General features: G+C 43.0%; 1 protein-coding gene across 1 annotated transcript; it reads left to right on the forward strand.

Annotated features, from left to right (window-relative positions):
• The first annotated feature begins 246 nt into the window (after nucleotides 1-246).
• On the forward strand, nucleotides 247-24,487 carry LOC147196427 (uncharacterized protein C14orf132). The gene is made up of 2 exons (XM_086127977.1): nucleotides 247-570; nucleotides 23,390-24,487. Exons 1-2 carry the CDS (start codon nucleotides 544-546, stop codon nucleotides 23,624-23,626), a joined length of 264 nt encoding a protein of 87 aa, XP_085984103.1. The 5' UTR covers nucleotides 247-543; the 3' UTR covers nucleotides 23,627-24,487.
• Nucleotides 24,488-26,059: the final 1,572 nt, after the last annotated feature.

The raw sequence follows: 26,059 nt of genomic DNA on the forward strand, positions 1-26,059 counted from the left end.
CAAAAGTGCTTGGTCTTAAATAAAAAAACAAAAACAAAACGTTGACGGAATCAGGCCATTGCATTCAAATGTTCTGATGTGATTCTGAACTCATTTGCATATTTTCTAGCTGGAAATGCTCAATTTTGCCTGACCTAGACACAGAGGAGAGCGAGCGAGTATGGAGAGAGAGAGAGAGAGACTATTATGTGTCAGGGCGTCTGGCTAGAATCTCCTTCACATCCTCTCGCGCTGGCTCTTGCATCCACATCTCTGCCTCCCTCCGCTGCCTCTCTTCCTCCCTCTTGTTTTTTTTTTTTGCACCCCTCCTCCTCCGCCTCCATCCTCATGCCCATGCGAAACGTGCGACGCCACTTGCGCGAGTACGTGTGGGCGCGCGCTTCCAAACGGGGGAACAGATTAAAAACAAAAGCGGGGGCACATGCTCAATGAGGAGGTGAAGGAGGAGAAGAAGAAGAAGAAGAGGAGGAAAAGGAGGAGGAGGGTGGAAGGCGCGCGCAGTCTTTTTTCATTGAGTGCCTTCGCCCTGAGCCGAGCAACAGCATGGATCTCTCCTTCATGGCCGCGCAGGTGAGTCGTCATATTGTAACTTTTCATCTGAAGAGTGTTCTGATGGCCGTGCGTGAAATATAAAAAGCATTAATCTTCCTAAGCGGCAACTACATTGCATGGCCCAAACTACTTGAAGCCACTTGAACTGTGACGTTCAATACATCCGCCTTTGATGTAGTTTGTTTGCCAGCACAATAGCCGGAGTGAATCAGAAATTGGGGTGACAGTAACCAGTAGAGGGGATTAGAAATGCTGTCTTGAATTTACAATGCACGCTCCAATGGCTTCCCTCCCATATTCCAAAAACATGCAGGTTCGATTCATTGGACACTCTGATTTGTCTATATGTGTTGTGCAGTTGGTTGGCAACCAATCCCTACAACCCCCAAAGTCAGCCGGGCTAGATAATCAATCGATGTGATGTGCTGTAAAATAACACATTTTATGACTATATTGAACATGACAAGGCAGTTTTATTTCTATCGCACATTGAATGCACGAGGCAACTCAATGTGCTTCACAACACCTAAAAGTCTTTACAAACAGCTGTGGACAATCAAAGGCCGAGCAAACAAAACCAAAGTAGCTTACTTATTATTATTAAAAGAACGTACCGTGACAACATTTAAATGCATTGACAAACAAAAGATTTAAATGCATTTCAAAGCAAACGAAAGAATTGAAAAGTCCTTTTCTGAAATGACTGACTGTGAAATTGATTTGAAATGCTTAAAAGTCCTTAATCAAAGGTATTTAATCTGAATTTAAAAACAGTGACATCACATTTGTTGGACGCTTATACGACTTGCGTGCAGCGCAACAGCCAAATGCCACTTCACCGTGTTTGCTTTGAAAGATGGGCTCCACTAAACATCCGAGCCCGCAGACGTCAAAGTCGCTCTGGGTTTATATGCAATTAGCATTTCTTGAATGTATTCGGGGCCCAAACCATTCAGTGATTTACAGATCAGGAGCAGAATTTTTAAAACGTCTTCTTCATAGTGCATGAGGACAAGCGAGATGGACAACAGCAAGGACGTATAGGGCCCATTTGCTAAGCAAAGCAGCAGCCCCTACAAAGTAATGTCGACAATCGTGAAAATATGTCGTCAAACCGTGTTGTAATGTGACAGGGGCGTCGCTAGTCATTTGGGTGCCCGCGGTATCTCACTTATTAATCGCTCCGCCCACATCCATACACTGCACTGGCAAAATTGTTATTTTCAGATCAGCAGAAGATCTTTTGAACTCTGCTACAATAACATGATGGCTTAAGTTACAAGTTTTTAAAATATCTATATTTGATCCATTTTTGTACAACATGTTGAACTCAGTCAAAGTCTGTCGCTCTCCCAAAGAGCAGCACCTCTCAAGACACATAAATGGTCCCTCAGATGAATTAGTGTTGAGTCTTCTAGCATGTTGGAAACGCAGCATGAATAATGATCTTTAATTTGGAAGTAGTAAGACAAGAGCAAAACTTTTCAGTGCTGAAATTTATTTGTCTGTGCAGAGTGGTGATATTTAATTATTTTCCTCCTTTTCCGTATTTTAAACAAAACCAGTCCCTCAACCTGACAAAACGTGCCGACCCCATCTGCAGTTGAGTAAATAAACGTCTCCCAGCCTCTATGAGGATATACAGTCGCAAAACGAGTGACGCTCAATTTCGGTAATTAAATGTGACTTGCCGTCATGTCATCCGTACTGCAGGTCATGTTGTAATAGGTGACGCGCGATTGATTTTACTGTGCGATATCACGGCTGCCGTGTCGGCGCGGCGTCCGAATGCTGACACTTAGTTTCGCCAGTCTTAGAGATGTGATCTCCCAACAAGCGGGACCTCCTACCTTCCCGATATAGAAATGCCTTCCTCACAATATGACGTGACGAGCGCCTTCCATTCGCTAATTGTGCAAACTCTCCGTGAGTGGAAATATCAAAAGCGGTAAATTATTCACCTCATGAAGGCGCGCGCACACACACACACCAAAAATGTCACCGAGCTGCTCGGCTTTTTAAAAAGCAAGAATAGCAAGAGCGGCGGCTGGCAGCGGTCTCGGGAGCAGAATGACCGAGGGGCATTTCTTATAATCATATTCATAACTGGTGGACGGTTGCGCATCACCGTGCGCAGTCGTTGGTCCGGAACCGCGGATCGCTACCTTCTTCATTGCAGGCACACGCACACACTGTTTGGGCCCATGGAGTGTGTTGCTTTCGGAACATTGAGAAACAAATGCGAGGCCTGAAAGTGCTCGCCGCTTAACCCTTTGAGGGACAGCGTTTACTACAGTGGGCAGATTATCATGTTATCAGGTTACAAGGTAATTGAAAGGGTCAAATAGGTCATGGAGTAAAGACGTCCATTGCAAAATTTGCTCCGTCAACTCTTGATTCTTATCAGTGAATCTAACGAACAGATTAAGGGAACACACACACTCCAAAAAAGGGTTGGTGATTGGTCATCCATCACTGTTCCATTTGACGGGGATGATTACATCAGTTTACAACGCTGCGGCGTTTGTGCGCCCCAGTGGTCTGCGCCGTCAAGGAGATAGCGGTAATTGTGGTTTAAAAAGACTTATGCATGTCCTTTGGGGAGTTGGGTGTTGTTAAACGCAAGCCTGTGATACAAGCGCTGGTGCATTTTTTTTTCTTCATGATATCCATTCATCTCATTAGAGCCTATCCCAGCAGACTTCCGGGCGAGAGGTGGGGTGATAGGTGCGGTAAATGCGAATCAAACAACCACTATGGATGATTAAGAGTTTTCCATGAACCAAACGTCCATTTTTTTGGAATGGTGGAGAGAAAATAGAGAACTTATAGATTTGCGTCCAGGACTCTGCAGCAGACATGCTGACCACGAGTTGACCATTTCCATGATGAAAATGGAATTTGCTTTTCGTGCTCGCGGATTCACATATTCCGATTTTTTTTTCCCATTTTATTTTGGAATATTTGAAAGAATTTTTTGGAGTTGAACTTACCTCAGGTGGGGCGACATTGAACCCTCGGATCTCCGACATTGTTTTATCTCTTAAAGATGACAGAATCTGTCATAACTGTCCTCCGCCTTGGACAGATTCAGCCATTGAAGAGCGTCATTTGAGAAGCTGCAAGGAGGAAGTGACCATTAGGACTGCAGACTGTGACAACGCGTGATGTTCATTAGTTAGAGGAAGAAAGTCATCCCTCAAAGGCTAACAAAATAAAAGTCAAGAATACCGCTTCAAGCCGGGAGCGTAATTAGGCCTTGTGTCACCACATTCTTCACTTCCTTGTCACAGTCATATGGTCACACGAACGGGCTCATAAGAAAACAAAAATTTCACACTTGATCATCATGATCATAAAATGGTTCATGACTCGGATTAGAGTACCGTATTTTCCGCGCTATAAGGCGCTTCGAAGTGTAAGGTGCACCTTCAATGAATGGCCAATTTAAAACTACGATTCGATATGGCACAGCTGTTTTCATGTTTACGAATGTGCTTCATCATGTACAACTTGTACAAGTGCTCCAAAAGGACAAACTATTTCAGTCCACGAAATTCAAACAAACAACACGTCATTAACAACGTCAAACCGATTTCTACCCATTCACACGTGGTGCGCATCTCTCATAAAAGACGATTCCATACGTATCTCGATGTACGGCGTATATACGGTACCTCCCCCTTCCGCTTGCCTTCGGTTTAACGTTAGACACGCCTCCTCCCAAATTTTCACTGTTTGCCGTCGACTCAACATTAGACTTGTATGTGTTTTATTGTGCTTACCGTTTTTATGATATTGATTTACTGTTTTAACCGTCTTCGTTTTAATCCAGCATGTCGGATTTTTTAAAGGTTGTTTTTAAAGTGCTCTACAAATAAAGTTGAGTTGAATAGTGACGCACTAACCTTGGGTTGAGACCGCACGTGTGTTTTAGTCAAGTGCGACTTGGTTCCTGGGCAGGCAGCAGGTCGGAGAGTGTCAAACACCTCAGGGCTCTCGGTCAAGTGCACGATAACCCATCAGTGTCAACCTCGTGCTCATTTTTTTCCCCTCCTGTTGCTTTCTTTGGCTTTCCAAACGTGTTCGTTGAGCTTGGCGTCGGAATCGGTTGTGGAAATCGCAACGTTGTGCATTCTGGCCTCAGGTGTTTTGTCTCCGTCGAGTGACAGCATCTCTCATGATATCACCTTCTTTGGAGAAGCAGCCGCGGCCGAGATGTTCTGTCTGACGGGGGTTGCAAACAGATGAGAGAGAGAGAGGATGGATAATAGACTCAGAATAAATCTTTGACCACATTCAGACAGATGACGACTATCTACTCGGATAATGAGACAATCACGATTCCCGCACGCAGATGGAAGTTTGGCGTTTTGGTCACGAGCACAATGGCAGCTGCCACGCGATCCAGACGGAGAGCACCTTGGTTCTCGGGCGGCATCACAATTCGATTCGACGATCATTGTTATGAAAGAGCACAGCCCCCGGTCGCTAAAATTGAAGCTCATTTCAAGGATGTAATAAGGTGTTTAACTGGAGGTGTCTTCCCCTTTTTCCTGCGATTGGTTTTCCGTGAAGCCGCCTGTCTTGTGATAAATAGATAACTGGAGTGGCACTCCATTGCGACCCACGCCAAAACATTCTTGATGGGGTTCAGCACTAACTTAGCCTCTCGCAAACGACATTAAGAATCATACGGCGTTGGCAGAGAAACTGGGAAGGGGGTAAAATTGGGTAAAAAAAACGGATGAGGTTCTTTTAAGCGATTCAATTGCCTTGATGGAGGCTGCAAAGGTAAATTTAATTAAGTTTTCTGTTTCGCTCTCTTCTACACAAATCTTTGTGGAAATCAGATCAGTGGTTTTTGTGTATTTGCAACAAAACATCATTATAAATAAATACTCCCGAAATATCATTTCCTAATAATAAAATTCGCTAAGAAATGGAATAAAATTAAAAAGGTTTTCTGACACATGCTGAAGCCGGCATCCTTGCTAAGCCCTCAGTGGAAGATTTTCATTTTTTTTCTTTTTCTTTATTCATTGATGGGTTGAAGGATAGGTCAGCCTCAGCCTCTTCACAGCTCACTTTCACACGATTCAGTCATCATGTTTCCCGATCGCATTTGAGGATTCCAGAATGCACACCATCCATCTAAAATTTTGTTGACAGAGATAGATAGATGACAACCGCATTTATTTGTTTACTTTGCTAACACGCTCCAACAGATGTGAACTTTCAGCTATAGCCTTTCTGTTCATTTACAGGTTGCAAAAAAAATGTGATTATATTATTCTTTAAGAAGTCAAGACCTGAGTTAAGATTCATAAATTCATGAAAAAGAAAGCCAACAAAATTCACAAACTATTTGCTTCGGTGGCAAAGCTAGCAACTTGACTTCTCGCTGCAGTATTTCTGCTGGCTAAATGACGTGTATCCTAGCTAGTTTCATACAATGTACGATTTTGAAATCACAAATTGGTAAATGAAGACATTATTGTCAACTGTTCGCAGTCTAGCTATAATGAGAGTGACTCTTGATAAACTGCGAAGTATGTGGCAATGACATCTTTCCCTAATAGACTGATCTCTGACTCTATAATGCTTCCTGTTCTCAGAAACGGTGCCTTTGGTAATACTGAAGTATGAATTATGCATCCCTGAATAATTGATCTATGAACACTCATCATGAGATTATTTCCAAAACATTGCCTTGTATTGATATGTCCTGGAATAAACTAGATCTATGATTCGGGACGAAATAATGACAAACATCCTTATAATGCAGCTCCGTACTCATTCATGGGCCATTAAAATGCATCATCAAATGCAAAGATGAAATGAGAGCGCGAGTGGAAAAAGAAACACAAATGAGAGTTTGATAAGTGGGCGGAAAGCGGCGGCTGATTAAAACGAGATTTGACCCAGGCGACACAGATGAAATATGATTGTGGGTAACCGTCAGTCTGGCTGCTTAAAATATTATCATTACACATTTGAGAAGCAGTAGGATGTAAAACACGGATACATAAAAGTTCACCGGCGCAAATGCTTGTTGGAAAGCTTAAAACCGAAAGAACAGAACAGCCTTGTGGACCTTAGGCATACCTGTCAACTCATACGGTTTAGCCATAGTTCATACGGATTTTGTGGTGAATCTTACGTATATGGCCGTATCGCACAAATCATACGGATTCTGAAAATTTCTGCCCCCCCTAACGGGTAGTTCCGTTTGCTTTTGCCCAGAATGGTGCTAGTCTACTCGAATGCTTTCATTTCCGGTAACTTTCCTGTGTTTTCAATATTTGGAGTCGGTGAAAAAAGTAACGCAGGAATACAACTCTGAATACAGTAATGGCACTAAGTAGAATGATGATTAGACATTAACCAGACATTGTATTATGGAGATCTACAATAAATATCATTGAAAATTTCGTGGGTTTTTTTCTGCCGTTATTTTGACATATAAAATGCTTTGGTATGTTATAAGGATTTTTTGCTCTTTATAAGGATTTTTTTGGTAGTTTATACAGGTTGGCGCTCCGAAAAGTTGACAGGTATGCTTAGGGAAGGGATTTTTGTCGAAACTTCTTCAAGTCAACTGAAAAACTGGTAGTTAGTAAAGATGACTATAATTGGTATGTTTGGATCTTCTGTTTCAATGCCAGCATAGTTATGTTGTTTAAACTAGTGGAGACCGAATCAAGAATGTCTCATTTCAAACCAGTTCTTATTGCATTATTGCCAAATGTTCCCATTGTTGCAATTTAAAAATGAAAATTGTCAAAAGTGAAATACTGTGTATCCTTAAATAGCGGCGTCCGTGCATTGTCAAAGAGAGCTCTTTTTTTTCATATTTTGACCTCAAACGAGTTCTGCGCCAGTGCCTCCCAAATAAGTTTATTTTCCCACTTACTCCACAAAATGCAATTTTAGGCAAGCATCAGTGTGAACAAACTGCGCCTGGACGTTTATGTGCTAATTATGGTCATGTCAAGTTTTCGGACCACTTCCGACTTCCTTAACGCGGATCTATACTATTCAGTTATTATTTTACATCACGCCTCATACATTACCTCTCCATTATTTCAGCCCGACAGCTCATTTGTGAGTTACAAATGGTCTCGTTACCCTCCTTCTCAGAAAATGTCAATTATATCCCACGTGTTGCTTTGGAATGAGGAGATTTATACAAGTTATTTTCCATCATGCTCATCAAGCTGCTGGGCCCTTGGCTAATGGTTTATATAAAGCACACATGACGGGGGCCCGTCTCATTTCGGATACATGCAACTTTAATAGCGAGGCGATGAATCAGGCACTTACAGTACAGCGAGTTGTATTACATCCAGACACGATTCTGGATGCACACTGCCGGCATGCTTGAGTGCTGGTGAAGTACACTAACTTTGATTTTCCTGAAAATGTTTAATTTTTCATGGTGACGTTCCCCCTTACTCTCCCCAACCCACCACCTCCCCCCAGTGCTTTCTTGGCCAGGGCTATTTTGCTGAGCTAAAAGTCTGAAATGTGCATTCTTGGGTTTTGGCTTCAAATATGGAGCACTCTAAAGAATAGTACAGTGTCACCGAGTCCTTTTGAGTCTTACGTACCATGCCACTCTGGAAAAGAAAAAAAGATCAGAGCTAAATGATTGTCGATCTGATTTTGAAGAAATTAAAATGTAAAAAAAATCAAGGAGGAAGTCAAACAAGATGAGACACCTGACACTTGAAAAGAGTACGTAGAGGTATGGTATAAGCGGAGCGTGTGTTGCGGTGCGTAGTATACAATGTGTTTCCCAACCGTAATAAAAGGACAAATAAATAAATAGCGCAAAATGAGGAACGCTACTGAAAAAACCCCCCGCAATGACGTTCAAAGCAGCACGCAGCATCTTGCCTTCTCTTTCTTGTTCATTCTACTCTTGATAACTATCCATACATCTATTTTCCGATCCGCTTTATCCTCACAAGGGTCGCTGGCGTCGGAGGTGGGTGATGGAGCCTATCCCAGCTGTCTTCAGGCAATAGGCGGGGGACACCCTGAACCGATCGCCAATCAATTGCGGGGCAGTCAGAGACGAACACTCACACCTAGGGACAATTTAGAGTGTCCAATCATCCTGATCTGCATGTTTTTGGAATGTGGGAGGAAATTGGAGTACCCAGAGAAAACCCACGCAAGCACGGGGAGAAAATACAAACTCCACACGGGATTCAAACCTCTGCAATATGAGGTCGACGTGCTAACCACTGGACCACCTTGCCGCCTCCTGATAACTAAAGAAAGGAAAATGCCGGAAACATTTTGTTGTTCGGGTGACAGAAGAGTCCGGTGTGATATTTTGTCATGACAAAGTATTCTGCGGATTTCGAGAAATCTGTCCTATTGCTGTAAAATGACTGGGGATACGTGGAACTCGCTTTTAAAAACGTCCGTCAGGCAATTCTAAACAGTCAATATAGCGGGGGATAACTGCGAAGCTCAAATGATGGCGCGAGGCTTTTGCTTTGTCTTTATTGACGGTCCATGCAAGGTAATGGATTCTTCATGCCTCGTGCTTGCACTTTACTCACTGCAACATTCATAATCACTCAAGATCGAGGGCATGCCTCTGAAGTGTTGCGCTATGTGAAACACTGTATCTAGGCCAACATGGTGCACATGTGACAAACTCCAAACACATAGCCGCCGCCCCCCCCAACACCCACCACCCGCCCCCACTCTTGCGGCTCATCTACCCGCAGGGAAATATGTGCAGCAATCATTCACAAACGCCGAAGCCCACCTGCCGCAAATACACACGGTGCTATCGCAGCTACGCCCACGCGCTAATTTCATTTTACAGCTGTTGTGTTGGCAGGCTGCCGGCTATTTGCCACGACGGGAACACAAAGTGTCATGTAATATAATGTTTTGAGGAAAAGCCGGTTGACTGGCACAACATTGTGGTGCGACCACATGTTGGATTCTAACGGATTGTGAAATGCCCCAAAAATAAATAAATAAATAAATAAATAAATAAATAAATGTCAGAAAGGACTATTATGGAGAGATGCAAAAGGGAACTGCAAGAGCAGAGTCTGTGGAACTCATAGTGTGAATCCCACCCATTAGTTTTCGTGAACTACAATAACCTTGGTCGCAACCTTACTGGGAAAAAAAAAAAAGTTTTTGATGGATTTACACATATTTCATTTTTGGTCAGTGGTTGCAGAAAATAAATTCAAGTTCATTTTTCCACAATCGTCTCTTTTCATTTAGTTTTAAAATCCAATTTCATTTGACAAAGATAATATTGTACGACAATATTTTTCCCCAAAATGGCTCCTCCCCCTTCATATTCAGCTAACCCGGCTCCTATTTATGGATACAGCTTATGCATCTTTACATATAAATGCATCAAACTATTCAATAATATACACAGTATATGAATAATAAATGCAGTCCTCTGCTCGTGACCGATATTAATGTGACACGTATGACGTTGCAGCCCGATGAGTACAGTTTTCCGTGTCCTTACTCAAGTCTGACACCAGGAAAAAGTGAACAGAACCTCGGCGGCATCATCCATAAGCGCACGTTGGCATGAGTGCAAGTAGGACAATTAAGTGGAGCAATACCTCGTTTTTCATTTTAGAACGAGACCAACTGCAGACCGATTCACAGAGTGACACGTTTGTAATATTTAGTATCAGCCAATGTGGCGTACAGCTCGTGTGTCTGTAAGAATTAGCAAGCTTTCGAAAGTTTGTTCAAGTTTCACTGCGATGGAAAAAAGGCGACCGGGCTGCATAATTTATTCAAATGTAATTCCACCAGAAGGCCGCCTGTTTGCGTCGGGTCTTTTGTCAATGTGTCCAGATCGACGTGTTGAATGACCCTTCTGAAATTATGGGAATAATTATGGGGCAGTTTGACCTTGAAAATGTCAAAGCTTAAAATGTCCATTATTTCCGATGAGGAACGTTTTTTCTAAAAGAATACAAAACCAAACACAAAAATCAACCATCTTGTCGGACCAGCTTGATTCAAATTTTCATCTCCCCCAGTCCCCAAAGTATTTTTGTTGTTTTTCAAGATTTTATTTTTTGAATGGGGGCTCAATGACCACAATATAAGGTGCACTTACAGGCATTCAATGTTCTCAAAAGTCGACAGTGCACCTTATAATCTGCTGCTTTTAAATGTTATGTCAAGCACTTTGTTACAGCTGCAGCAGTTGTGAAAGCTCTATGTAAAAAGAGCTGTTTTGTATTATATTGTATTTCCTTTAGCGTAGCTCCATCTAGTAGATGCATAATGCAACCACAGCCAATATTGTAGCTTCTATTCTATGCGCCTTATAATGCGGTGAGCCCCAAATATAAAATACGACATTCATTGGGGTGCGCCTTATACTCCTTATAGTGCGGAAAATACGGTACGTTTTTTTGCTATTCGCCGTATGGCTCGGTCATCCTCGCGAAATGATAAAGCATGTTAAGGTGGAGTGAGTTCCCGCATGAAGAATGACTTCAGAGCCGAGTTAAATGAGAAACAAGGAGCCGAGCGGCCTGATGACGCTTCGCACGCGACATATTGCGCTCCCGCCGAGTACGATTCACGCAGCCGCAATTTGACGATTTGCAGTGTCGACAGAAAGTGGACGGGCATTTTGTAAATGTCGGGCCAGGCCAATTTTAACATTTATTTGCCGTGATTCCAAGTTCCATGACCTTTATTTAGTTTTGTTGCCATGCAAAAACATGACCTGGAGGCTTGGCGAGATTTGGGTTTACGAGAGGAGGTGCGATCGTTCTTGAGGAGGTGTGTTACCATGGCGCGTGATGAACAGCGAGCGTCGCGCAGCCCTCGGGTGCCGGGCGGGGAAATGATCGCAAAGTAATCATGACAAGGTCGCAGCGGCCGGCTGAAGCTGCGAGTGGGGTTCGTCGCTGAGCGTAACCCGGACGGCTTGTTGGGAAGTTGTTGTTCCGCACCGTGCGAGAGACAATTGACGTGTGTTGAGCGTGAAGAGGTCGAAGTCAAGGCAACCTGCAAAGTCATGTCGATAAATAGAGCACAATGTTCCCTGGCCATTGTGTTGCACAGTCTGGCGGGACCATGTTTTATTTGGAGGTTTTCGCACCAGCGCAGCTCCAAGGCGTTGCTGGCGTCCCTTGAGTCAACGACGTAAATGTGTTATATCCATATTTGTTTTGAACTTCTGCTAGGGAGGTCAGAGAATGATCGCTCATTTACGCAGGAGTTACATTCCAGGAATTATAGAAAGAATATAAAACAGCCCCCCCCCCCAATCACACTTAAACTTGTAAAAACATACTTTTCAAGTGTGGTTGAACACCCAAAAAATTGCAAGCATAAAAAAAAAAACTCCTTATTACCCCTCCACATGTTTTAATCCCATTGAAAAATACCCCCCCCCCAAAAAATATACATATACATAATATTTTGGGGAAAATAATATATGTAAAAAAATTAAATAATTGTCTTAGTTTAATCCCCAGCACACACGCTGTCATCACATTAAGACGTGCACTGTAACAAATTTCTGTACATTTGCAATCATGTCTTTTTGATGTTTGTAAAATGCTGTTAAATATTCACCCCAGTCATACAGTGGTATCATGTTAAAACAACAGGAGATGTGAATTGGAATGAATAAACCGAAAGGATTTTATTTATTTTTTTTAGCATTTGCTGATTTATGGTTAAAAATCTGATCGAGATGGCGTCGCAACATTTTTGATGGCCGTCACATCCCGAACATCATTTATGAATGGCAACGTTCTAAAGGGATGTAAAAGGAAACCAAAAAAAAAAAGGTGATGTTTCTGCATCTCGTCACCCTCTGCTATGCACTTGAAAGTGAATTCGAGTCGCTGTGCCATGTTATTTTAGTGGTAGGGAGTTGAAACCCCCCCCCCCCCCCCACCCACCACCATCAACTCACTCCGGACCGAAGTCTTACATGAGTGGAGATCCAATTAAGGGCCTCCATCTCAATGCCTTGAATGTGTCTGCACTGCAGATGTGGAAGTGCTGGTTGAAGTCTTTTTTTTTTTTTACTTGTGCTAGGACTTGAGGCTTAGTTTTCAACTAATCACATTTTAATCATCACATAAAAATAGTTGACACGATAAACAATGTCAGATATGTTAGACGCAAGAACCGCTGGTACCACTATACGATACTAAAACACAATATATGCATACCGCTAGAATGAATTTGCACGGCTTGGCGGCAGCTGGCTGTGTCTCGCTATCTTAAAATCGGAATTAGATTTCTTTATTTTTGAGTGTGCGAAAGCTCGTGCATTTTGGTTTGCCGTTACATCGGCGACACCGTTCAACAGCGATTACATTAGTTTTGAATCACAGGAAAACCAGTGGCCAACTGTTGACCATTGATGACCACTCGTTGCGAACCGCGTACCCTGCCACGAGCACACTGTTGCCGACTGTCAAAAGAAATCAAGAAACAAAAGGCTTTTCCGGTCTTTTCACTAGGACTGTTAATGCAAAAAAAATAATGCTAACGACAAAATGATGTGCTTTAAATAGACATGAAAAGCGATCAGGGTATCGGGACTGACCAAATTTCTTCAAGTCTTTCACCATGCTCGTTCTGGAGAGGCACGGACGTTAGCTCTGGTGTCTCGGCTCTCTGCAATATATATTTTGCGTAATGATTTTTACATCTTCAAGACACGGCGTCTTTTCTGTAGGTGTGCTGATGTGCTCATATGACAACTTTACTTGTTAACTACTATTAGTTGCCATCTTCCATAAGGAGCAAATGCAAGAACGCTTTTAGCGGAATGCTAGGATGTGCATTGGATGCTAACAAGCAACAGCAGCTGGACCCTTCAAAAAAAAAAAAAAAAAAGAATGAAGAACAAAAGTGCTCAGCGGGAAGGTGCGGCGCAGAAGGGAAGTCTAACACAATCAAGTGACGAGGATTAGAAAGGACTGAACAAAAAATATATAAATAAAATAAACTCAGACGTGACACAGCTGGGTAGAATGTGCAGAAGGGAAAGCAACTTGACGGCCTGACGAGATCGCGCGCATCCCACAACGGAGTCCAGTTGAAAAATTCATCATCGTTTTTCCATTGTGTATGTTCTTAAATGCCACCAAATGTTTGGCCCAAATCCTGTCTAAACTGAAACTCGTGTCAAGAAACTTTGTTGAAATGGTGCATTTTGACGGAGGAACAAGCTTTACATGCGCGTGCAATAAACAGAGTGTGTTGTTCTGCAGAAGAATGCAAAAGCGTCAGTAATTATTGCTGTGCTCGTATTCATGCAAAAGGGAAGAAGCACAAAGCAAACGAGAGAAGAAACATCCTGGACAAAATGCCACGGGGTCAGGATCAAGTGCTTGATCATCATTCTTTTTTTTTTGTCTGACCGTGACTGTCGCCTTTTATTTTGTCCACAAAAAACAGCCAACGTGTGCACAAATCCACATTTTCTCATTCATATTCTCAGGATTATACTGAGTTCCGTTTAAAGTACATAAATGACAATAAAAATAATTTCATGCTCATTATCTTGTAGGTTTTCAAAAAAAGGTTTTGTCATATTTTGTTTTGTTACTTCAGTAAAAGTGAATGATTTTTAATTAATATAAATGAGAGAATAAAGCACCGAGGGCAAAACAATGCTGCCTTAAATTTTCCTATCACAAAAAAAAACCCATTTTATATGACATAAATTATCAATAAGAAATACATGATTCTATTTTCCATTTTGTTAACAGTATTTTAGTTTTTAATTTTAATTAATAGGCAATAAAAAGAAATATTTTAAAATGTATCCCAATAATTTAAAATTATTCTATTAAAATACACATTTTCTGTACTGCGGTAACATTAATTTTATTTGAAAAATAAACAACTCGAAATGTCAAAATAAACAATAAAATGTAATTTATTCACGTTTATTTTATAAACATCACTTTTACTCAAAATAAGTCACTTTTATGTCTAAAAGGGAATCCGTGATTAAATTAAACACATTTGATCATTTCTGGTAAGATGGTGGCTACTTTAGTTTCTGCAGTACTTTCATGGAACTGAATCTTTGTTTAAAAGAAAGAAAGAAAGGAAGAAAGAAAGAAAGGAAATGAGTTGGTAATGTTTAATGCAGCAAGTCCTGCCCCGGGCACTGTCCTCCATCTATATGTAGCAGCAGCCAGCCAGAGAGAGGTGGCATGTGACTTTGCTGTTGAAACAGCATCACAATGCAAGATGCATGAGTGGGCTTTGTGTCTAGATTTTAAAGCGGTGTGCGATATCGCACCGCAAGAAATGCGGTTCCTGCACCATGATATGGTTCTATGGTGTAAAGTGTAGCATAAAACACATTACGCGCATAGCCCGACGGGATGCATATTTAAAATATGTGCTTTGATGAAAGATTCATGGCCTTTGGCTTTGGGGGAGAAAATGTGGGATATGAGTCATGGATACTACTGACATAAATACGTATATTTGCTTCACTTGACATTTTAGCAACAATTTGTAATAATTTGACTTGGAACTCTATAAATTGAATTTACTGCTACAATGGCTTGTTATAAAGAGAATGTTTTTATTACAGCCATAGTGACCCCGATTACTTTTAATAGCGGCTGATAATATAGGTGTAGACTGGACACTCGCTCATGTTTTATGATAGCACTAGCATTAGCGCTAACTTCACTTTTCAGACCGACCAAACTTGTCAGACGCCGTTATAAAGAAAAATAGAGCCAACTGTAGGAGTCCTTGGGCAAAAAAGGCTTTTAACATTAATACACTTTCATATTTATTTAATTTTAGCTCGTACTTTTGTCACACAATAGGTTAGCATTATTTATTGTAGCCTACTTTTATCGGAGTTGCGTGCAGTGTTACAAACTTTCAAGATATGAGGTTATAATATGTGGTTTATTTACCTTAGCTTTATACTTGCGACCTAAAAACCAAGCTAAAAAAAAATATGGATACTGAACCGTAAACATGGTATTATTGCATGTTAAATGATGCCTTCATTTAGATTTCATCGAAGCAAGCTTTCATTGTCCCTAATTACATACACGTTTTTTTGTTGTTGTTGACTAAATTGTGTCTTATTAAGAAAAATAATATCCCAAAGGCATACAGTACATCACACTACTTTGTCAATAAATATGAAAAATGTCCTTTGTAATATTCAGAGTTTTGTGCTTTAGCAATAAGAGGCAATAAATCTAATAGATGATAATGTGTTTTCCTTGCCACACGACCTCCATGAAGGTGAATGTAATAAAATCTTATTCAATAAGCGCTCTTCACACCAGAACATAAAAGAGCCTCTGTATCACAAATATTATTCCGACAGGAGACCGTTCAAATTAAATTTAAGAAAATGACTTTCGTCTAGTTTGAGCCAAGTACTGAGGGAGTCATCGACCCAAATTCTGAAGGAGGAAGCTAAAGACATATTCAGACATGACCATTCCAACCATGCTTGGGCCCACTTGACACTTTGAATCACGTACGATTGGCTCGGGTGGGTGCTCTGATGCGCGCTCAAGTTCCGTACACTTCCCCTCCTCTGGAAAGATTTGCTCTTTGCTCAAAAAAGATTTGCTCGTTTTGCTCTTGGAAAGAGCAAAACGACGACGAGAAATATTTAGAAGTAATACAAAGATATCGTAGTTTCTTGAGTATAAAACACCCCCACGTATAATACGTCACCCCAAAACCACCCTTTTAAAAAAACGGGGGGCGGGGGGGGGTTCTCTTGTGTATCATACGGGCCGCCGACTTGCTGTTATCCTTTCTCATCCGAGTGACTAATATGAATGACAAGGCTGCGAGGCAGACGAGCTCACCACTAGTCCACGGTGTTGCTATCATTGACAGTAACATACTAAATTTCACCTTGATCCAAATAAAATTGTGTGCTGTGTTCCACACAAGGGCAGACAGGCCCACAGTTAACTCGAAATCCAATGCCTCCCACTGGGATTCCCCCAAAGTCATACAATATACATGCTTTCACACATTGCACCGTAGTTCCCATCTGGGGAGAACAAGAAATCAGTTTTTGTTTGTGGGATGTGGCGGGGGGTGATTCTCGAGTTTCATAATTGATGCACTCGGTCGCATCTCATACTTGCAAGTTGTCGTGCGACTGCAAATTAGCGGCGTGTATTAGCGAGCGATGAGCCCAGATGCGAACATGCACCCACTCCCTCCTCTCTCACGTTTCGTAAAAAGCACTTGCTCCTCACACACCATCTTTGTTTTGTTGGTACCGTGCCTCCACCATGCATGGTGATTCAAGAAATTATTTGAGCATTATTCCTTCTGTACAACTAGCTTTCTGCATTCAGAAATAGAGATATCAAGAGGAAGACAGATAGTCCCCCAGCCACTTCATGCAGCTCTTCCGAGGGGATTCAGAGGTTATGCTAGGCTGTCCTGAACACGTAAAATCAGATCACCAGCCTGTCCTGGCTTCCATCCTGTGGGACGTGCCTGGAGAACCTCACTAGGGGTTTGTTCTAACCAGGTGCCTGAGCCGCTTCATTTGGGTTCTCTTGATGCGGAGGAGCAGGAGCTGAACTCTGAGCTCCTCCCTGATGACAGGGCTTCTCACTTCTAAGGGAGATCCCAGACACTGTGGAGGAAAGCCATTTCGGTTTCTTGTATTTGTGATCTTGTCGTTTTGGTTACGGCCCACAACTCGTGGCCAAAGGTAATGGAGGGGGTGCGGGGTAATTGTACCTTGACTGGTAAACTGTGAGCTTCAGCCCAGCGCCTTCTTTACCATGACAGAACAACATTGCACCGGTGTGCCTGACGAGCTTCTGCTCCATTCTTCTTTCACTCGTGAAGAGAAGCACTAACTCCTCCACTACAACCAAGATCTTACCCAGGACTCGGAAAGGGGCACTTCGGCTTTTTTCTGACTGATGATCATGAGCTCAGATTCAGAGATACTGATTCTCATACCAAGCACTTCACACCCGGCCGGCCACGAACCGTTCCAGTAGAAATTGAATAAGGCTCGAGGAAGATTGCAGAGATGTGCATCCCATTTTATAACATCCCATTGTACACTGAAATGCCTGCTTAGTTCCCCATGTAGTACATGTAGTATTCTAACAGTGAAACATGTATCGGCGGCACGAACAACTACAGCGAAATCTGAGAGAGATAAAAGTCCCAACGTTTTGTCAAAGGAAGGTTTAGCATTCCGTGTATCGGTGCCGCCTCTCACGTGTTCACAAACAGGCCCGGGTGTCAAGTGAAGATCACGTCACACTTGTTCGACCGAGTTCCAAGAGTGATGAAAAAAGGGGAGAGACGAACCAGCAGAGGTGGGGTGGGGTGTAAGAAAAATCAATGAGAAGCCATGCTGTAAATCTGAGCAGCAGGGACCAGGCTTGAAAGTCTTAAAACGACTGAGAGGGTGAACAAGCTTCCTTAAAAACCGCCCAACAAATCTCCCGGCAGATTTACGGCCAGACGTATCGGCGATTTACTACAGACCAATGCTGTACAGATTGTACGTGTCCTTTTGTTTCCGTGAAGCATTGGTGGTCTTGAACAAAAAGAGCTGCTGGTCTCTCTATCTAAAACCTATAGCAATGATTTCCAACCAGTGTGCCGGGGCACATTAACCCTTTCGGGGACAGCGGTTACTACAGTGGAAAGCTTATCATGTCATCAGGTTACAGTGTGCCGCGAAGGCTCAAATGGTGTGCCGTGGGAACTTAATTGGCGAGAAAATGATTTATGAATAACAAATAATCAATTTTTGGGTTGTGTGCCATTTTTCAAACTTAAAAAATGTGCCTTGGCTCATTAAAGGTTAGGAATCACCGACCTCCAAGTATGCATGTGTACATTTTAGTGCGGACGCATGTTCATGTCATTTGTACGTGACCCATTTATTAGTTGTAATGTTGTAAAATAAAAATAAAAAAACTTTAAAAAGATTTATGTTGCAGGGTCTTTGCACCGCAGAGCTCGTGTTGGTAGTAACTTCAAAACAAATCTCGCGTGATCCGCCGTGAGAACAAAACTTGTCTTGCAGGTACAAAGAGTAGATGCGGTTCTATCCGACAGCTGCCGCGTGCTGTCATGAACAACAACAGTCTATTCTTCACACCACAAGGGTCCACCCCAGTGGCTGCTTTGCTCGCCCACCTCCTTCCGCCGAACAGCTTGTTTCCTGACGAGGACAGAAGCCTCCCCCCTTTGAGAGTCTTTTCATAAAATCATCGCCGCAGGCAGCAACAAAGTCACACGAGAGAAAGAGTCTCTTGTGGATTTTCGGGTTCCTTCTATCGCGTTACATTTACATACCCGCGTTGTTTACGGCTATATTGTGAAGTCAGTTGAGCAAGGGCTGAACTGGTGGTGGAGGCAATTACAGCTCATTCGAGTTCACATTTACCCGCGCTCATCCATGTGCGTTAATGTTGGAGGGGGGAAAAAAAAAACAGAATGGACAAAAAAATTTTTGGGATGATGGGGACAGAGCCGTCTTGGGCTGTCTATTCTCCAAAAAGACCGTGAAGTAACGTTTTTGTTGAATGACAGCACATTGCTTCTCAGCTACTAGCCAAGTGCGCATGTTTACTCCCATCAAATATGCGCGACTCTAGCCAATCAGAGTCGCCCTTCTAATCGTGCTTTGCAAGTTGAAATTAAACAGTATCCGCCAATAAATAAAAGAAGAAGCGGTAAACAGAAATGAATAGGAGCAAATTGAACACATGGCTAAACGCGCAGCTGACGGGCAAGCCATGACTTCCGAAAAGGAAGCTCTTTTGACAAGTCACCCCCCCCCCCCTGCAGTATCTCCAGAGCGACGTGGAGGAGGAAGCTGTTGTCAAAAACAAGGCGATACTCGAAACCTATTGATCTATTAGTTGAACAAGTAGCACCCAAGTGATCGAGTAGAAAGCATGACAATGCGAGCTTGCACAGCCTGACCACGTTAAAAACTAGCAGTTTAGAGGCTAATAACTAGCCGACAACCGCCGGATGAAAGCAGCAAGTCAAACGTGTCATCTTTTCATCGGTCACATTTTGCAAGTAGCAATGATGCTAATGCCGTAGGACCATAACTTATGAGGCGTAATTATTATTCCCGATCGGTCCATTTCTGAGTAGTGCTCTGTGTGATTAAATGTTATTTGCTGTACAGTCGAATAGCACTGTTTAAAGCAAATGAAAAAAACCCAGTTAATAAAGTGTTTCATGACTCTATAATCATCGTTGTTGTCATTAGCAGTGCTTTATCCCTTTCAGGGACAGCGGTTACGACTGTGGACAGTTTATGTTATCAGGTTACAGGCTGCATGAAAGGTTGGGGACCACTGATATAGATGACCTAAGATGAAATATCTTTTTTTTCCGGTAACAACGAGGACCTACTGAATGTTCATGGGGACATGTCCATTCTGTGGGAATTTGACAGATGGGTTAATTTCACGTTGTAAACGGGGGAGAACATAATGTGACAGTAGCAGCTGCCAGGACTCATTCCCCTCACTGCCGATCACAAATAGTAAACCATCTGGCTGAAGATCACAAGAAACCTACCCAAGGTAGGCATGCAGCTATCGCGCTGAAAACAACAGCGGCCCGATATTTTAGCGAGCCGTGTCCGTCGGTAGGAATTTTAAAAGGTGCGTCACTCCTTTTGGATATCATACGTGGGGGTAACGGGATCTGACAGGAGCGTTTCTCGCTGTCAGCGCGAGTTCCTTCCGCAAGAACGGACAAATTTGGGATATCCGGTTGGAGATTGCAGGACGTTTCAGTTTAAGGGAAACGGACGCAGAGTGTGTATGCCAGCGCTTTTAGCCACTTATCTTGAACACGACCTGACAGCGTTACTCCCAGAATGCATTGCCACTGTGATGACGAGCAATTTTGGGGTGACGCGAAATGCCTATTAGGTTTATGGAATATCGATATGGAGAAATAAACAATCATGCTGTTTTCAAGGACTGCTCTGAAGTCACAAATGTTTCGACTCCACTCTACGCGTGCCAAAACAGATCCCCGACAATATACTTTCTCGTGGCTCCTTTTTAGTATGAAACGGAAATGGCATTTGATGTGAATTGTTTAAAATTCCACTTTCAACTTGCCACTCTGCTTCACAGGTTAAGCTTTATCTTTTGGAGGGCCATCGCCGACACTGCCACCGAGGCCACTGATCCATGAAATGTCAATAAGCACGAGTTCACTGCCAGTAATGCATGGAGGGACGACCTTCTTCGAGCCACTTAAGAGCTAAGATACTTCGGAAATGCCCGAGTCTCGGCTGTAGTTCCCTCTGTTCCATGAGCGATTAGCCTCTTGTTGCATTTATGTCTTGCGTCACATGCTCATGGGATTTCCGACAGTAGGAACGTATAGATACTCATAGATATATTTAGGCCCCGCGGCCATTTAAAAAAAACGTAAACCCCAACAATGAAATATTTAGAAGCGTGCAACGTCGACCGGAATGTCTTCGCGCTTCATTTTATTCAGTGCACTTCCCAATTTATGCAAACAGCTCGCTTCTGTGGACAATGAGTTACTGAATAAAACATCGATATAGAGAATGTAGACAGGGTGGAGAGCTTCCGTTCGCATCAGACCAAATGTTGGAGACGGTCGGCATAACAGACGCTCACTCTAACCAATTCAAATCAACAAAAATGTCAATGTGGCCTGAAACGATTACGATTATTATTTTTGTTTTTTTACACTCAAGAAGACTTTTTTTCCCCCAGTCATTTTTTGTTTGCTTGGGTCAAAAATGTTTTACTGAAGAGTACGGATTCAAAATTATTTTAGAGGGGAAAAAATGTCATTTAGCATATTCTTTAATGTTTCTGTCCATCCGGTGACATTTTACACATCACAGGTGTCAAACTCAAGGCCCGGGGGCCAGATCTGGCCCGTCCCATCATTTTATGTGGCCCGCGAAAGCAATTCAAAGATGGCAACGTTCAGGATGCCTGCTAAAATCTCTATCAAAATGTCAAATTCTCATTTTTAATGAATAAGAGTGACACTGTAAGCATTTCCTTGTTACCAAACTTCTGAACTTAACAATAGGTGAATAAACCGTTATTCTTGACTTCTTTATATGGTTTCACTCATAACGGCCCCGCAAGGAAAACGTTAACTATAATGTGGCCCGTGACAAATATGAGTTTGACACCTCTGTTTTACATGATACTGTATTTCCAAACCAAGAACACAAAGCACTTTGAAACAATACTGTGCATACAATTTGCAGTTCAACCCCAAGTTACAGAAAAACATACAGAATACTGTAAGTCGATTTACACATGCACCCCCCACACCCACACACACACACACACACAATGTGGGGATAATATAAAAAAATATATATATTTTAATGGATGACAGTTACAGAACAGACAAACTAAAGATTGCATTGACTGTCTCTGTGAGCGTGTGAATGTGTGCGCGCGCGCGGGTGTGCATGTCTGTAAGGGAGATTTTGTGGGTGGGGGGGCTAGTGCGCAGGTTTGCTAGACGCTCTGCACGCCTGTCTGCCTCCATCACGCTCATGTTCACAGCGGGCGCTCCACGGGATGTGTCTTGTAATTATTCACCACCAGGGGCCAACGAAGGGAGCGGAAGGAGAGAGCTTTCCAAACAGTGTTCCCCGGCCCGTGTGCCAGGGAAGACCTGAAGCGTGTGAGCGCGCGTGCGTGTGTGTTAGAGAGAGTGAGTGAGAGCGAGAAGGTGAGCAAATGAGGAAGCATGAATTTCTGTGTATGCCAGAGTGCAACATGCCTCCAAGGTATTTTTAGCGTTGTTTTTCAACAGTTTTCCAGATGAACCCGGTTACACAAATGTCTCGATCACACACATACTTACACGCACACACACTCCATCAATGCAGGAAAGCACACTGGACAAATATACACCCACACTCAACAGAAAGTTCCTTCTGCTCAAATGATTGAGTCTACAATTGTCCAAAGCAATGCGCCACTTTCACTTGCCACGTGTGGTAATATTAATTTCATGTTAATCAAGCGCGGCTTGCTAAATGTATGCACATGCCCGCGCCCGTGTGAGAGTGGGAAAGCCTTTCGCAATGTGGTAACGTTGTGTGACTCACCTAACACTTGTGAGCTTCTTCTCAAGATCATCACGACAAAGAGGATTTTAGCTTTCCCCTGCTTTTCACCGCGAGCTGTTGCTGTGGTTGCAAGGCACAAAGATCGTCGTCGCTTCCGAAAATCATTACAAACCAGGGATTTGGCGCCCACCCAGAAGAAAAGCGACCGACAAAGACAACTTTAGCTGTTCACCTTTTTCCTTCGTCAAGACATGGGGTTCTTACTATCAGAAGGCTGCCCATAATACAACGTCTAGCGCAAAGCACAGTCTAACTGTGCACCTGGTGGGGGGGTTTCTCTTTTTTGGTATTTTCTTAGATGAGCGCATGTAGAAGTGGGCATTTGCGCCGCTGTGGGAGAGAACGCAACCAACTCCATGTCATTCCAAGTAGCTCCCAGTATTCCCTTTAAATTCAGCGCCGAGAGAACCACGTGGTCTACATGGCAAAGTACATTTAAAAGGAACTGCAAGATATCCACTTGCGGATGATAAGTTGGGCACGTGGAGACTGCCTTCTCCCTCTTGTCGAATTTGATTAGGTTCAAATTAAAACCAATTTTTCCAATTAAAACCATTTTTTTGTTCCACCCCTACTTGTCAGCGATCAATCAGTTTTTGTTTCAGGGCATTTGACCAGTTTTATTCTTGATGTTCTTGATATTCTTTATGCTTTCAGATCCCAGTTATGACGGGAGCCTTCATGGACTCGTCGCCAAACGACGACTACAGCGGCGAGCACTCGCTCTTCAACTCATCCGCCAGCGTCCACGCCGCTGCCTCGGCGGCCTCGGTGCACGGCCAGCCGGACGAATCGCAGTCCATGTCCAGTGATGCCATCTGGCTTTGGATCGCCATTGTGGCCACTATCGGAAACATTGTGGTGGTGGGCGTGGTCTACGCCTGCACCTTCTGAGGAACCGTCCGCCACCACAGACAAAATTCATTGAGCAATTCAAAATTTTTGGATCCGCCTGCTCTTTCGAGAGTGAGTACGCCCCCGCGACGGAATCGTAAACGTCGACAACATGAGTGCAAAAGACTCCTGCTTTTGTTGGATTCTATGATCTGAGGATAATGCACTGTCGCTAAAAAGAGGAAGCCTGTTCACTCCGCTAAGAATCAGAGGAATGTTGCTCCCTCCTAAGTTTCTTTCCATGTCTCCCCTGAAGAACACGCTCTCACTTGCCATGCGGAGATGCGAATGGAGGTGAAATGGGGCTTGAGATTTGGGTTGATCCGGGGACGTCGTAAGCCTCCGTTCGCCGCAAAGCAATTTAGGGCAACGCTCTTTAATTATGCCCTGGAACACGGATGCCGAATGTTAAAACATTTAGAAAGCAGCGGGATTATTTTCATCCGAAACAGCCCCGAGGCCCGTTGCCATTAGGGCACACATAAGGAGACTCCGTGGAGCAGACCTGGCATGGACGCACCAATGACTTAATCATCAGTGCAATTCACTTACCGCACATTGAAAAAAAAAAGAATCACATGAATATCAAATCGTACTGCATACATTAACAAGGCAATAATTCACTTCAACCCCAAACTTTTTGGCTTTGCAATCTGCTTGCTGTGACATTGAGGTGTTCTTTCTACGGGTTTAGGGCAAGCGTTAGCAGTAGAATCAGTTGTAATCATTTTATTTTGCTTCGTCCAAAAAAGGTACATAAATCGTTGTTTTAGTGGATCATGTCATGGTGAGTACAGTAAAAAGTCTACCTGGACAACAATTCAATGAGATCCAAACACAAGGGCTTTTTTTTTTTATTAACTCAAATACAGTCAAAGCTCGGTTTTCGAATATTTCTGTTCTCAACCAAATCGATTTTCGACCAAAAATTTCCATTTTTTTAAGCCTCGGATTACCAAATCGTTTCTCGACCAAACTGAGCGCACTTGAATGCGCCACTTGACTCCTCTCCACTTCCACGTCTACCCGAGGAAGCGTCACTTCCTCGGGTAGCGTTCCATTGTGAGCAGACATTTTTTTAAAGTGTGTGGTTTCGATTTTCGAACAAATCGGTTTTCGAACAGCCTTCTGGAACGGATTATGGTCGAAAACCGAGGTATGAAAGCAAAATATTGACGGTGGCTCTGGCTAGGATGCAAATGGAGCTTTTTGCATTGGATCACATTAACTTGTTGTGGTGATGCCAAATGTTGTTCGGCAGTCCGTAAAAAAAATTATGGCTGGACATTACACGACATTTTCCTGATTCCGCGACGGGGAAAACGAACGATCGATTAATCGATTGTTACTTTTTACTCTGGATGGCAGATGGTGTGGTATAACCACCCTGATTTATTTATTTGATAAGTTTCCTCTTATAAAACGCAAAGTGGGCATCCCAATGCTTTCATCCGGGAATTCAATTACTAATTCCGTTTTAACTCAATTGCTTCTAGACGTGGTAATTGACAATCCTGCGTAATTGACAACATCCCGGAATAGAATGGGGTAAAAATCAGCAGAACATCAGATGCGTGAATCTGCTACGACGAGAATTGAATTGTGTTAAGTTGTTTAAAAACAACATAGGTAAAAGCTTGTGTGTCACTCTCATCTCCAGGAGGGGGGCGGCGTAGCCAATGCATCCATTTCACGCCTTTGATTGTGACGAAGGGTATTCCGCAATGCCGTAATCTGATTATTGAGATGCGGGATGCTGTGTCGCTGTGTGAAACCGCACACGGTTGGTTCAGTATCCTTTCACTGGGCTGGGTGTAAAAGGCAAAAGGTGGATAAATGTTACTGACCTGCGATTTGTTGGCTTCATTTTCCGTTCGCATCCGACCCCTAATAAAGACGGGATGACGCCCGTGTGCAAGGAGATTTCACTTCCCCCTTTCCAGTTATGTCGAAAGCAATGCTCATGCCACAATGCAGTCATGATCGAATCGGGGGGGGGGGGGGGGGGGGGGGTTGTTTGTTTGTTTTTAGCAATATGCTCCGTCACCGTTGTTCATTCGTGGCTCCGACGCAGCAATTTTGCGGAATCTCCGTGCGAAAAAAAAAAGGCTTTCGATTGCCGCAGACCAAATGTAACCATATATTAATCTCCCAGCCAAAGATGCCGTTTTATTCTTACGTACACTTCACTCACACAAATATGCGAGCTTGTCGCCTTTGCTCGAGTCCACTTATTGATGTTTGCGCTTTTACAGTTTGTCTTTTTCACCGTGTGAACTTGGAAGTGACGACCTCGTTCGAGTTCCGTAAGCCTACTTGGTATTCCTCACCACATGTTACGATGATATGAATATACAATAGCCTACACTGTTCTGATGTTTTGTAGCAACTTATAATGGTGTACTCGCTAAATGCTCCTAAGGGGACTTTTCG

The sequence above is a fragment of the Hippocampus guttulatus genome, chromosome 13, assembly GCF_054856545.1.
Source record: "Hippocampus guttulatus isolate MCC_2025c chromosome 13, RoL_Hgut_1.0, whole genome shotgun sequence".
Classification (NCBI taxonomy): domain Eukaryota; kingdom Metazoa; phylum Chordata; class Actinopteri; order Syngnathiformes; family Syngnathidae; genus Hippocampus; species Hippocampus guttulatus.

Coding starts and splice junctions, on each gene's coding strand:
- LOC147196427 (XM_086127977.1), top strand. CDS start 544: ATGGATCTCTCCTTCATGGCCGCGCAG. Junction 571..23,389: donor TCTCCTTCATGGCCGCGCAG/GTGAGTCGTCAT, acceptor TTATGCTTTCAG/ATCCCAGTTATGACGGGAGC.